Source organism: Odocoileus virginianus, chromosome 16 (genome assembly GCF_023699985.2).
Source record: "Odocoileus virginianus isolate 20LAN1187 ecotype Illinois chromosome 16, Ovbor_1.2, whole genome shotgun sequence".
Lineage (NCBI taxonomy): Eukaryota > Metazoa > Chordata > Mammalia > Artiodactyla > Cervidae > Odocoileus > Odocoileus virginianus.
Window position 1 is genome coordinate 29,994,495 of NC_069689.1, and position 14,050 is coordinate 30,008,544.

General features: G+C 39.5%; 1 protein-coding gene across 3 annotated transcripts in view; it reads right to left on the reverse strand.

Annotated features, from left to right (window-relative positions):
- Window positions 1-1,872: 1,872 nt before the first annotated feature.
- The window catches only part of PRORP (protein only RNase P catalytic subunit), a 125,531-nt gene continuing 113,353 nt past the window's right edge, over window positions 1,873-14,050 (reverse strand). For all 3 annotated transcript variants that reach the window (XM_070478033.1, XM_020870551.2, XM_020870552.2), the window contains 3 exons: window positions 7,599-7,747; window positions 4,620-4,815; window positions 1,873-2,190 (listed from right to left, as the gene is read on the reverse strand). In XM_070478033.1, coding sequence (XP_070334134.1) covers window positions 2,059-2,190; window positions 4,620-4,815; window positions 7,599-7,747 — 477 coding nt within the window. In that variant the 3' untranslated portion in view covers window positions 1,873-2,058. The remainder of the gene's footprint in view (window positions 2,191-4,619; window positions 4,816-7,598; window positions 7,748-14,050) is intronic.

The following is a 14,050-nucleotide window of genomic DNA, read 5'->3' on the forward strand; positions in this document are numbered from 1 at the left end:
TCCTACCCCATCCCTAGGAGCAACTTGTGAGGAATCTGCATTAAGCTTTTAGACAGGTTTAACAAATGCATTTCCCCTAATTTTCTTAAAACTAGGATAGTTTCTTTAAAAAAAAAGTTTAGCTCACTGAAAGCCCAGTGTTCTAAGTATGTAGTTCATGAAATTTAGAAAAAAAGGTTGGATTTGAGAGCGTTCTGACTCTCAACTTCTTTTGATGCCTCAGTTTATCAGACCCTTGTCTGGAGAGTTCCTTCCTCTGGGGGCGGCAGTGCTGAATCCAATAATGGGTAAGGAGGTCAAACATCCGTGCCTCCGGTTTTCCTGGACTGTCTCCCTGTGCATAATATGCGAGAAGGCATATAGACCCTACTTATATCCGTGTATGTGGTCTTATGTAAATTAGGTCGCTGTTCATGTCACGTCAATAACTTGATTCATGCTAATACACTTTTTTCAGTTATGTTGTTGTAAATGCATCAATTTTAAGTGTTTAGTGTAATGAATTTTGACTAACATTACATACACTACGTTAGCACCACCCAGAACCTTCCATCACCCCCACAAAGTCAGCTCTCTTGTGCCCTTATTCTGATTTTTTCCAGCATAGATTGGTTTTGCCTATTCTTGAATATGAAATCATATAGTATGTATAAGGAAAAATCTGTTACAAAGTGTTACAGACCTGAATTTTTTCAGTTAAAATCAAGAAATACATTGCCAAAAAAGGGAAAAAAAAATACACTGCCGAGCAAGCCAGTAAAACAGAAACGCAATTATGAAAACTTACTCACTTTGGTAAAGTAAGCCAAACTTGGTGAAATGAAACAAATCTATATGATTTAGAAAACCCTCATCCCAAGTGATGGAATTAATGAAAGTGAAAGTCGCTCAGTTGTGTCCAACTCTTTGCAACACAATGGACTATACAGTCCATGTAATTTGCCAGGCCAGAATACTGGAGTGGGTAGCCTTTCTCTTCTCCAGAGGATCTTCCCAACCCAGGAATCGAACCCACATCTCCCGAATTGCAGGCAGATTCTCTACCAGCTGAGCCACAAGGGAAGCCCAAGAATACTGGAGTGAGTAGCCTACCCCTTCTCCAGTGGATCTTCCCAACCCAGGAATTGAACTGGGGTCTCCTGCATTGCAGGTGGATTCTTTACTAACTGAACTATCCGGGAAGCCCAGTGGAATTCACAAAATGCTGAATCAATCCTGAAAAGCATTACAGGATGAAGAAAAATGATCATAGTCGAAAAAGAAGGAAGTGCCCCCTTTCCTCCAACCCAAATCACTGGATAATAAGTAAAAGTTGCTAATAAGCCTTTGACATCTGAGGCAGCTCATCAGAGGATCATAAGTGATTCAGTGTGGGTAGGAGATAGCATGTAGAGGATGAGACAATAGCAGAAATGGAGAAGGGATTTACAAACAACCTGGAGCCCAACAGCAGATGGACTGGTTCTGCTATGAGGGACCTGGAAGGGCAGCAAAAAGGATGCCAGAAGGCCCTGTTGCCCATGTCCGTGGAATGGCTGGCCCAGCAAGAGAAAGGCAGGTGTCACTCTGTCTTCCCTGGTAGCTCAGCAGGAAATAATCTGCCCGCAACTCAGGAGCTGCAGGAGACTCAGGTCCCATCTCTCGGCTGCGAAGATCCCCTGGAAGAGAGCATGGCAACCCACTTCAGTATTCTTGCCTGGAGAATCCCATGGACAGAGGAGTCTGGTGGGCTACAGTCAACAAGGTCACAAAGAGTCGGACATTACTGAAGCGACTTAGCACACATCAACGCAGGCATCACTTCGTATTGAGTTCCCCAACTTCAGATAAGCCTCAAATCCTAACAAATGATAGGGCGAAAAATGCAACTGGTTATGAAAAGATATTATATCTCATTTAATTAAAAAGTCAACTTATTGATATATAAACCAACTGGACCAAACAGGAAAAACTGAATCAAACAGAACAGAAGCAATGCTCTAAACAAGCATCAACTTAAGAGCTCTGATGCCAACCAGGAGGACACCCAGACACAAGTTTAGCATGGGGCAAGAGTCTTTACGTCTTCCGGTGAAGGCAAAGCCATTTGGTTGGCACTTCATAGGAATATCTTTCCACCAGGTCGTCATCATAAGGTATGTGCCACGAGTCTCCAGTTGTTTGCACCACGGTGTCATAGCTGAGAATATGCTGTTGAATTAAAAAGGGAACCACACAATGAGAAAAACATTAAAGGAATATCTGGCCATTTCCCTTTCTTTTCTGACGATTTCTTAGTTTGCTTCAGAGATGTATTCTTTGTCTTACTTAACAATGGATTTTCAAAGAGCAGCTAACTCTGTGAAGATGAATCCTGGCGGTAGGAACGGTGGGGGTTGGAGGATAAAATAGGAGCTAGGATTAACAGATACACATTACTACATATAAAAGAGAAGACTTCCTTGGTAGTGCAGTAGATAAAGAATCTGCTTGCCAGTACAGAGGACGTGGGTTTGATCCCTCATCTGGGAAGATTCCACATGCCAAGGAACAACTAAGCCCACGCACAACAACTGCTGAGCCCGTGCTCTAGAGCCCTCGAGCCACAACTACCGAAGCCTGCCCGCTCTTGGGCCCAAGAGCCAAGCTAATGAGCCCCTGGGCCCCAAGCACTGAAGCCTGTGCACCTAGAGTCTGTGCTCCACAAGCGTAGCTCCCACTCGCCACAATTAAGGAAAAACCCGTGTGCAGCAATGAGGACCCAGTGCAGCCAAAAATAAAGAAAAAAGAAGGAAAAAAAAAAGACTTCCTCACTTAAAAAAAAAAAATAGGTAAACAATAAGAACCTACTGTATAGCACAGAGAAAGATAATCAGTATAATAACCTATAATGGAAAAGAAAAGTATATATATACATATACACACACCCCCATATATATATATATCTACCATTGTATTACTGCTGCATACTTGAAGTTGACACATTGTAAATTAACTATACTTCAATTAAAAAAAAGATGAACCCTATTGTTAGGAGTTCCTTTTTGGGGAGGTTTCATTTTTAAGGTTAAGGACTCTCTATAAGAAAAAAAAAATGTATACTCCTTTTTTGTCTTTAATGATTTTGTATGCAACAGAGAAAACTTTCAAATATACAAAAATAAAGAAACAGCACAATGAACTCATATATACCCATTACCCGGAGGTTTCATTTTTAAGGTTAAGGACTCTCTATAAGAAAAAAAAAATGTATACTCATTTTTTGTCTTTAATGATTTTGTATGCAACAGAGAAAACTTTCAAATATACAAAAATAAAGAAACAGCACAATGAACTCATATATACCCATTACCCGGCCTCAAAAATCATCAAAATTCATGGCTAATCTTACTTCATCCAAATGGATGAATCCCTCAAATTATTTTGAAATAAATCTCAGATATTATACCATATCTTCTATAATTCAGTATGTATCTCTGAAAGAACTTATTTTGTAAATATAAAAGGAATATTATTATTATACTTAACAACTCCTTAACATTGTCAAATTTCTACTGTTTACATTTTTCCAATTATTATATGTGTGCAATTATATTTTACAGTTTGTCTGAATAGGAATTGAAATAAGGTTGTTACATTGTGACTGGCTAAACTCTCTCTCAATTCTTACAATCTAGAGCTTCTCTTTTCAACTCTATTTTTCTTGCAGTTTTTTGTTGTTGAGGAAACCAGGTCCTATACTGTTTCCCACAGTTATTTTGCAGATTGCATTTCTGTGGTATCATTTGATACCATATTTCCTACAAATGTTGTTTTTGTCTGTTTGTTGAGCCCTGGACTGTATTTACCATTGGCTAGTGTATTTTTCTGTAGTAAATTGCCTTTAGATTTTCTCTCAGCTTTTACACAAGAGACATTCTTGTACTTACAGGTGTTTCAACTAGAATAAAAAAAGAACTCAATTGACACTGTGCCACAAAAGTGGATTAAACAGGAAAAAGGAGTTATTCAGCAGAAACAGAAGTATGATGAGTCATAAGACATACAGAATTTTGAGCTACGGCAAATAAATAGGAAAATAAAAAACACGTATAGGGATTTGTAACTGATAACATAACTGAAGTCACAGCTGACGACACTTCAGGGGTCTTCAATACGTCAGTTAACATGGGGTTGGCCTAGGAAAACACTGCTCTGGCAGACTCTGTGTTTTTAGGATCTGGCTAATTCCAAATACCAAATTGCTGCTGCTGCTGCTGCTGCTAAGTTGCTTCAATAGTGTCCGACTCTGTGCGACCCTATAGACGGCAGCCCATCAGGCTTCGCCATCCCTGGGATTCTCCAGGCAAGAACACTGGAGTGGGCTGCCATTTCCTTCTCCAACGCACGAAAGTGAAAAGTGAAGGTGAAGTCGCTCAGTCGTGTCCGACTCTTCACGACCCCATGGACTGCAGCCTACCAGGCTCCATGGGATTTTCCAGGCAAGAGTACTGGAGTGGGTTGTCATTGCCTTCTCTGAAATATCAAACTAAAGCTAAGAAAAACAAAACATCGAGAACTAGTTGCGCTGTTTTTGACCTTGTCACATTCTTACTATATAGTTGGCTCTGCTGATGTTATGGAGAAGATGGATAACATACCTGAAAGGTTATTTTTGCTCCTGGATGCTTACTAACAATTGCCAGCTGATGTCCCTGCTGCCACTTAAAGAACAGGCGCTGGGTCTTGGCATCAGGCAGACAGGCCTTGTGGTCTCGCATCAGGTCTTTTGTGATAAACTTGCAGTGGTTTCCCGAGTGCAGTGTGGCATACAGAAGGAACGGATCATCCTCAGAGCTGAGCCAGACATAAGAATGGACACAATCAAACACACATCCAAAGAGGCAGAGAACAGCGTTCCAACCATGCTGTTTACTTCTTTCTCTACTTTCCTCAGAAGTATTCTTTGTTCTTAACTGATATGATCAATCAAGGATACTTATGAACAACCTTCAATTCTTCAGCTGGTAGACAACATGGTCGAGAACACAGATGGACAGCTACAGGGAAAGGAATGCTAACACTTAGGATTCTTAGCAGTTCAACTGGGCTCTACCTCTAGAATGGAGAATTCTAACAGTAATTCTCTCTTCATACTTAAAAGCTGGTTCTCTGTGTCCCCATGGAGTTTTCCTCATCTGCCTCATCCACTACAGAGCACATCTTTCCCCTACCTCTTTCCTCACTCGAATTCAAGAAATACTCATAATATTAACAGGGCAAGAGGACACTTTTCTTGCAAAAGTAAGGGGATAACCTCAAAGCTGAAACTGGTATCTCCAAGTAGCTTCTGGGTAGCCATCCTGATCAGCACCCAAAGGCACCTCCAGTCTGAGAAGAGCCAGGAGCTCAAAGTCTCCAATGAGCCCTCAATATCAGCGGTGAGTGCTTGAATACATGTGCTGTAAAAACAGCAGTAGTTACCCTGACGCAGGAGATTCTGATGGCAACATGTGATTAAGCCATATATCTTGATCCAAATGACCCAAAGTGGATCCTTTACAGGATACCTTATACTAAAGTATTTCAATTTCAAGTGAAATGATAAAATAACTGGAATCTGTCTTTAAAATAATCTTCAGGAAAAAGAAAACAACATGGGGGTTATATGGAACAACATTAACAAATGACAGTAGCTATGGGAGCTGAGTGACAGTGCCGGGGGCATTCACTATACTATTCGCCCTAGTTTAGGTTTGAACACGCTTCTCTGGCACATTAGTGGCAAACAGAGTTAATGTTAAAAATTTAAATACTCAAATCCAAAGCCACAGAAGGTGGCTGAATCAATCTTTACCACTGGGTTTGGAATTTCAGCATATACAATAAATACAGGCTCCAAACCAAGCACGAGACCAATTTCCAACAGGCTTCTTGGTTATAACACTACCGTTACTGAGTTCTTCTACCTATGAAAAATAATGATGATGGTGACAGCAATGAATACAGATGCTTTCCACGTACTTGGTGCTGTGCCAAGAGCCTCACATGTATTGTTTGCAAGTATTTTCTCACTGAATCCCCATGAGGGAACCTATGAAGAAAAGAAGACAGACAAGGGAAACACTTCCCAGATAGGAAGTGACAGGGCCATGATCTGAACCAGGGTGGATTGATTCTCAAGCCTGCGGTCCTCACGTTTAGCCAATGCTGTCTAATGTAACTAAATGAAGGGCATTACTATTATCTTATAGTCTTGGAAAGATGGAAGTACCCACTCCATGAATAAATAAAAGGACTTAGCTACAGAAAAATGAGATTTGGTTTGGGATCTGAAGGAGGGGTTAGCTTCCAGCTTTATGCATTGATTGTCATTTGACATTTTTTTTTTTTTTGGCTGCACTGTCAGGCCTGTGGGATCCTTAGTTCCTTGACCAGGGATTGGACCTGTGCCACAGCAGTGAGATTGCCATCCTAACCACTGTACTGTCAGAGAATTCCTCCATTTGACCTTTTTAAGAAAAAACGGTTTGGACAATACTGACACATCTTGAAGTTATCACATTCAACCCAACAAAACCCAGACTCAGGTTCGCTCATGATCCATGCTAAATTGTAAATAAACCTTTGTCAGCATAAACAGTATGAGAACCTAAATGCATGCTAACAGGGTGTTGTAGATCTGTGCTCCTCCTGATTAGCTACTTTCTGCATACTCTATGGACACTGTATTTTGTTGTTGATCATGTTTTCCACGTTCCTTTGGTTTCCTGGGAAGCTGTAGCTCATAGCAACATTCCCTTTATATTTAGAATAAAATACAGAGCCCACAAGGTCCTCTGTAACGCGGTCCCTGCCTTCTCTGTGACCTCAGAACTGACCATCCACACTGGCCTGCCAGCTCCCCTCATTCCTGACTGACAGCCCTCTTTCCCTCCCTCCCCATTTGCAGTGGGTCTTAGTTGTGGCACGCAGGATTTTTAGTTGTGGCATGTGAACTCTTAGTTGCAGCACACGGGATCTAGTTTCCTGAGCAGGGATCAAACTTGGCCTCTGTGCATTGGGAGTGCAGAGTCTTAGCCACTGGACCACTGGGAAGGCCCTTTGTCGTTGTTGTTCAGGGCCTTTTGAACACTTTCTGTTCCTTCTGCCTGGTAGTTTCTTCCCACTACCTCTCCTCCTTTCTCCAACGACTCACTCATTCCCTGTCTTCATAGCTTTGATCACTGCTCGGAAGGACATTACCTGTTTATTTGTTTACCTCTTTACTGCTAAGTTCCAAGAGGACAGGGACTTGGTTTTGTTCACTGGTATTTCTCCAGGAACACAGATGGTGCTCATATTTGTTAAATATTTATTAAATGATCTGTTCAGGAATTTATGGCATGCATTCTGTGTACTAATCTCATTTGGGGCTTTAACTTATTTCTCCTTTAAACTGATTTCTCATCCACTTAAGTTTATCCTGCTATAAAAACTATATTTTTATAAGCTGCCTCACATCTTTTTTTTTTTTTTTTTTGGAATGAGGCTGAGTACACATATATACCCACACACATATGCACTTTAAAAATAAAAAAACAGATAACAAGCAGATGACTGTAGCCTAGTGTAATTCACTTAATAACTTCAATACCTACATGTTGTCAGCAAAAAAAAAGCTGGCTTGCTTTTGCATCTTTTCCATCTCAACTCTTCTCCACCGGGAATTTTGTGTTAACATATGCTTCCGGCCCAGGACCAGCACTTGAAGATTCTGCTTGGCGAGGTGAGAGACCACATTCAAGAGCTGAAAAACACAAAGCCAGTCCCCAAGAAAGTCAAGGGAAGAATCTCAAGTAAGGGGAGTGATTCTTCCAGACGGTAATCTCAATGGGTCAAACAGTCTTTTCTGGTAAGAGGTGAGAAAATATTCCTAAACAGTCTTTTCTGGTAAGACATAACTGCCCGTCTTTGTAAACAAGCCTGAGGAAAATGCTCCCTTATTACAAATGATTATCTAACACCTACCCACTGGCCAGGCTACATGGGATACCTGGGGAGGTTTCTAAGCATAGACAAGATGAGCTATTTTTAAACTGTGCTCCATAGGGCCCACTGGGAAAGAGGTAGGGGGCTAAGAAGGACGGGGTTTGGTTCCTATACACTCCCAACCCTGTTTCAACCCAAAGAGCTCAGTTTTTGTCTACTTATATATTGGTACTATGCATAGATTTTTATTTAAATAAAGGATGGCTCAGATGGTAAAGAACCTGCCTCCAATGCAGGAGACCTGGGTTCAATCCCTGGGTCAGGAAGACCCCCTGGAGAAGGGAATGGCAACAGAGGAGCCTGGCAGGCTACAGTCCATGGGATTGCAAAGAGTCAGACAGGACTGAGACTAACTCTTCTTTTATTAAAAGTTTGTAAATGGCTGGAATAGATATTTCTTTTTTTTTACTTAAATTTTTTTAACTTTTAACTTTGTATTGGGATATAGCCAATTAACAATGCTGTGATAGTTTCAGGAGAACAATGAAGGGATTCAGTCATATGTAACCATGAAGATACTGAATTTTCAGTCAACTTTTCCACATCATAATTCTGCTAAGAATGCTACTTTTCACTGAAATCCCTCTTTCCTCCAAAAGGTCTGTCAATTTTCATCCTCCAGCTTATTTTCCATTCAGTGAATTTACCCCCATTCTTTCCACTTCCCACATGTCTTGTGTGCACATGAATTCCTCTTAAAAGTTTGAAGTGGGATTTTTAGTAAATCCTGCACTTTGGTGAGCTTGCTTACATTCAATCTTTCGTAAGGAAAAGTCTATAGACTGTTTTCATGTACAACCTATTAAACTAAGCTATAAATGAATATTACTAAGTATAATATATAAAAGCTAATAAAATATTTTAACTTAAGTTACACAACAGTGTACTAGAAATATAAAAGTTCTATAATTTATAAAAACTCCAGGCCCTATGAAAATCACAAGCTGAAAGTCACTGAAGAAATCCTTAATTTTCTTGGGTCTTGTTTGGAAAGGCATTTATTTTAGCCTAGCTTTCCTTAACTCAAAAATTTCTTCCCATGTAGACTTTCAGGATATTAGTTAAAATTGTTTACTTAATAATTTTTCATTCATTTATTTCATCAGTTGTCAAATATTGCTTGATTACCTGTTAGTCTAACACACATGGATTCTCTCTGTTAGTCTAATAATTAATTAGTGAGAGCTGAACTTTTAAGTACTGTTTAATGCTTTGGATTTATATGTATTTTTGGCCCATTCTATCCATTCTACTCCATTACTAATCTTATTATTTTAGGAAACAGTAGTTAGTTACGTGATCTCTAATTCTTAGTTCTAGAATGAATGGACGGAATGGACACAAGTTGGCCACTGGATGTGAGCAGAGAAGTGTACCAATACCACTGTGATGACTCTGACCCAAAGCTTTACAACCAGAAAAAGTTATGAGTAATGGCTTCTCTGTTCATTCAACAGTTATTTCCCAGAACTCTCCATGTATAAGGCATATGGTAGGTATCATAGCTTACAAAGTTTTGAAAGATATGGCCCCTGACTTCAGTGAGGGAGTGCCTAATAATTTTCTTACCCAACTCTTAAGCCTGGAAAGATGTATATGCTGGTTCCACATATATTGGATGGTTAATAGACATTTTTTGATTAGCTAAAGAAAATGCCTACCTCTGTTTTGAAATAAAAAATGCTTACCTCTATTACTGAAAACTTGAAAAATATAGGCAAGAATAAAAGTGAAAGAGGAAATCAGTCATAACCTCACTACCCAAAATCTAACTCTATTTGCCAATCTATTTATCCTAAGCATTTTTATATAATCTTATAAGGTACTATTTTAAAAGCTGGATTGATAATCAAACATCTTCACTATGGAAGTTTAGTTCAGGGATTCAAACAAATCAAAAAACATTGAGAGTGAATCTCTTTCAAAATGCACTTATAAATTTCCTTTCTTAAAAGCTATCCTGAGATTACAGATTATTTTCAATGAGCCCAGATATAAAATGGCAACTGAATTCATTAAAAGGAATGACAACTGCTTTCTAAAAATTCCTGTATGAATTCCCACAAAGTTACTCTCGATACCAAAAAAATATATATATATATATATATATCAAACAAAACCAATTTTTGATATTGATTCCATATATATGAGAAGACATGGCTTAAAGAAAAACACAGTTGGGTCTTCACATCTCTGTGTGTGTGTGCTTAGTCACTCATATCTATACCTCGGTTTAAATAAATAGCCTTGAATTTACTAATATTAAGTCAAAGACAGGGGCCCAAAGAAGAGCAGAAAGGGCTTAGGTTAGCTTGAACAACTCTGGGGCACCATCATGTGGCCGAAAGGTCTCTGCTAGTAGCAGCTCTCTGGTAATGATGCAAACAAGGGAGAATAAAGACACAGGAAAGAGAGATGAGTGTACTGGATGGAACAGAGGTATTTGCCTGAAATTCTGTAACAATCTAGCTATGAGCCTACTTCCTGTGAGGTAAATTCCAGGACTGGATCCAATGGGCTGGCCCAGAGTCATAGATATACTTAGAATAGTAAAGAAAAAGAAAATTGACCTTAATTCTATGTTAGATCAAAAATAAAACTGGGAGAAATCTCCACTTCTGGGAAGATGGAGTGGATGTACTTTTCCCTATTTCTTCCACTATGTACAACTAAAACCCTCAGATGTTTTATATATAAAACAAATGCAAGACTTTGTAGAGATAAAAAGGCAGACTGGCTAGGGACCTTGGAATTTTCTTTTCGCCTCATATATCCTGTATTTGGAGGTCAAGAAGCCAGCAACCTGGAAATGCCAATGGATGCAGACAAAAAAAGACCAACAAAGGCCGGTTCTCTCTAGCCAAAGGACTAGAAAAGATGCAGTCTAGCAAGACGGAAGACCTGTTAAAAGTGATAACACCAGCAGACTGTGATGTTACATGTGTGTGTACATATGTGATGCTTTCAGCAACCATTAAAAATGCTATACAAAGATATATATTCAAAAAGACTATGATTTTTAAAAAATGCCCACTATAGACACACAAAAATGGAATTCTAAGAAAAGTTCAAGCAACCCACAGGAAGGCAGGAAAAATAAAATAGAGAATAATGGTGATAGAAAACAAAAAATAAAATGGCAGACATAACGCCTAACATATTAATAACAACATAAAATATAAAGGATTTTAATACATCAGTGAAAAGACAGGGCACATATCAGAATTTTATTCCTTTTTAAGGCTGAATAATATTCCATTGTATCTATATACAACATTTTATCTATTCATGTCCATGGATATTTGGGTTGTTTCTAAAACTTTCCTTCCTGAACTTATCCTATAATGAGGAATATTGATCATAGCTATCTTGCTTGGGAAACTAGCATAGGACTTCTATAATGTCTGTAGATGTCGGATCCTAAAGGCTTTAGAGTTCTGAAGATCTACAGTCCATAAAACCCAGGAAGTGCCAGAACCTTCAGAGGGGGAGGTAAAAAGTTAAAAGACTAGGGAAAGGAAGTTACACTTGCTATTTAGGGTTACTTAGAATAGCTCTTGCTTTCATGACCCTCTCCCACCTCTCAGGCAGCTTTTCTACTTCCTGAGCATCCCTACCCACTTATTTCCAACACATGTAGCTCAGCCAATTGTATTTTTACCCTAAGCTCAGGAACTACTTTCCAGGTTTACACCAAAAGTAAGTCATGCATGAGTAATGTTACTTATGAATTAAAAAAAAAACAACACACAAAAAAACCTTCTTATCTATTCCTACTGGAGACAAGCCAAATTAGAATAGAAGCCAAACCAGAAATTGTACCAAATATTAAGCTGCAATCTGTGTTTACTCTTCTGGTTTTTGGAGAATTATCCTTTAGACATCATAAAGAGCAATGTGGGAGGGAGCATGGTGAGAATGGATCTCAGCTTAACCTTGAGGTGCCAAGTACCCAGAGTTCTGGAAGCAATTTGGAATTTGAGATATTCTCCAGAATCAGCTGTATTATGTATTTTGCTCTGCTGTGTGGTTCAGACTTCAGACCCCCTGGGCAGGTCCAGAACTGTCCTCACCATCTCTGGATTCTCCAGGTTGAGAACATCCCACAGTGGATCTCAGCTTCTCTTGTCAGAACTGCCCTGAGCTCAAGGAAACTCTTCCACAGCTCTCTCATTTAAACCTAATCCCTGTTCAGAGTCTCAAGGGGAGAACTGCCTCATCTAATATACTGACCATTCTGTACACATGGATATTTGTCACATACTTCTTGATCCTTCCTATGAAGGCCTAGTTTGGTCTTGGATGAACCTTGAAGATAAGTCAAACACAAAAGGACAAATATTATATGATTTCATTTATATGAGTCACCTAGAGGAGTCAAATTCAGAGACAGAAAACAGAAATGTATTTGCCAGGGGCCAGAAGAGAGGTAATAAGGAGATACTGTTTAATGGTACAGAGTTTCAGTTCAGGTGATGTTCTGGTGATGGGGATGGTTGCCCAACAATGTAGTGCTTAATGCCACTGAACGGTACACTTGAAAATGGTTAAAATGATATATTGTATGTTATGTACATTTTACTATAATAAAAGTTTTATTATCAAAAATTTTAAATGTAAACAAAAGTAAGCTGAATAGCATAATGTGCCCATCACCCAGCTTCAATAATTATCAGCTCATGGCCAATCCAATTTCATCTATATCCCTACCAACTTCTGCTTCAGATTATTCTGAAACAAATCCTAGATATCACATCATCCATGAATATGTCAATGTATTAAGTATAAGGACTCTTAAAAAAATAAGCATAATACCATTATCACATCTAAAAATATTAACAATTCCTTAATATCAAATATACAATCAGCATTTATATTTCTCTAGGTTATATTGCTTTTTAGTTAAAAAAAAAATCAAGATCTAAAAGAACTCCATACACTGTGAGAGCCTGACTACCATTAAAGAAATGTGGCTACTATTCTGATGGAAGTTCCCACATTTAGACTGTGCCAACAGCATCCTTGTGGTATCATGTAACATATTCTCTAGTCTTCCTTGCTTCCTATAAATTGGCAGCTGGATCTAGAGACTTGATCAGATTCAAGGGTTTCCGGGTATGTATGAGTGGCACGTGCATGTGTATATTTAAAATTGTGGCCCTGATAAAGTGAAAAGGGTAGTTTATTCATTAAAAATGAATGACAACCTTCTCTGTCAGTCATTAGGCAGAGGGTACTGGAGATGTGAATACCAATATGAAGACACATTTTTCCCAGCTCCGGGAGTTTGCCGTCAAATGATTGTAATGTGATGTAAAAAATGCTAAGAGAGGATAAAGGACGGGCACCTAAATCAGACTGGGGGTGGGGACGATGGTCAGGGAAGTCACCACTAAGGAAGCGACGACTGAGCTGAGTTTTCAGATGAATTATTCAGGCAAGGAACGGGAGTTTCCAAGGACAAGCAGCAGCATGTAGTTGGTTTTTTTTTTTAAAGCAGCAGCATATTGGTTGAAGGTGAGGGCTCTTCATTAATGCGCTGAATTCAGGGGAACTGCAAGCTGTCAAATGTGGGAGGATGACACAGGGAGTCCCAGGAAGAAGGCTGGAAATGACTACAGGGGTCAGATCACGAAGATCCTTGTAAACCGTGATAAGGAATCTTTTACCAGCTGAAAGCAGTGGAGAACAAAGCACTTAAATAGGAGCATGACATGACTAGCAGTTTAAAGAGATCAACACTGGATTGCAAGGAGGCTGGCCTAGAATAAGGAGATCAAGTAAGGGGGCTTCTGCAGTATTTCAGGTAACAGATGACGAGAACTGAGATGCTTGGTGGTAAGGATGGAGAGAAGAGAGCCTTCTGGAGTAGAGCAGAACTGAGCAGACTGAGGTACTGACTGAATGTGGGAAACAAGGAGAGAGACAAACCAGAGAAGAGCTGGACACCTGGATGGATGATGGTAGCAAGCCAGGGTCTGTGAGAGGAGGAGCTCATGATAGCTACCAGGGGGTAAATAAGCCAGTGGGCAGCCAGTTAGGAGACTCCATCCAGGAGAGG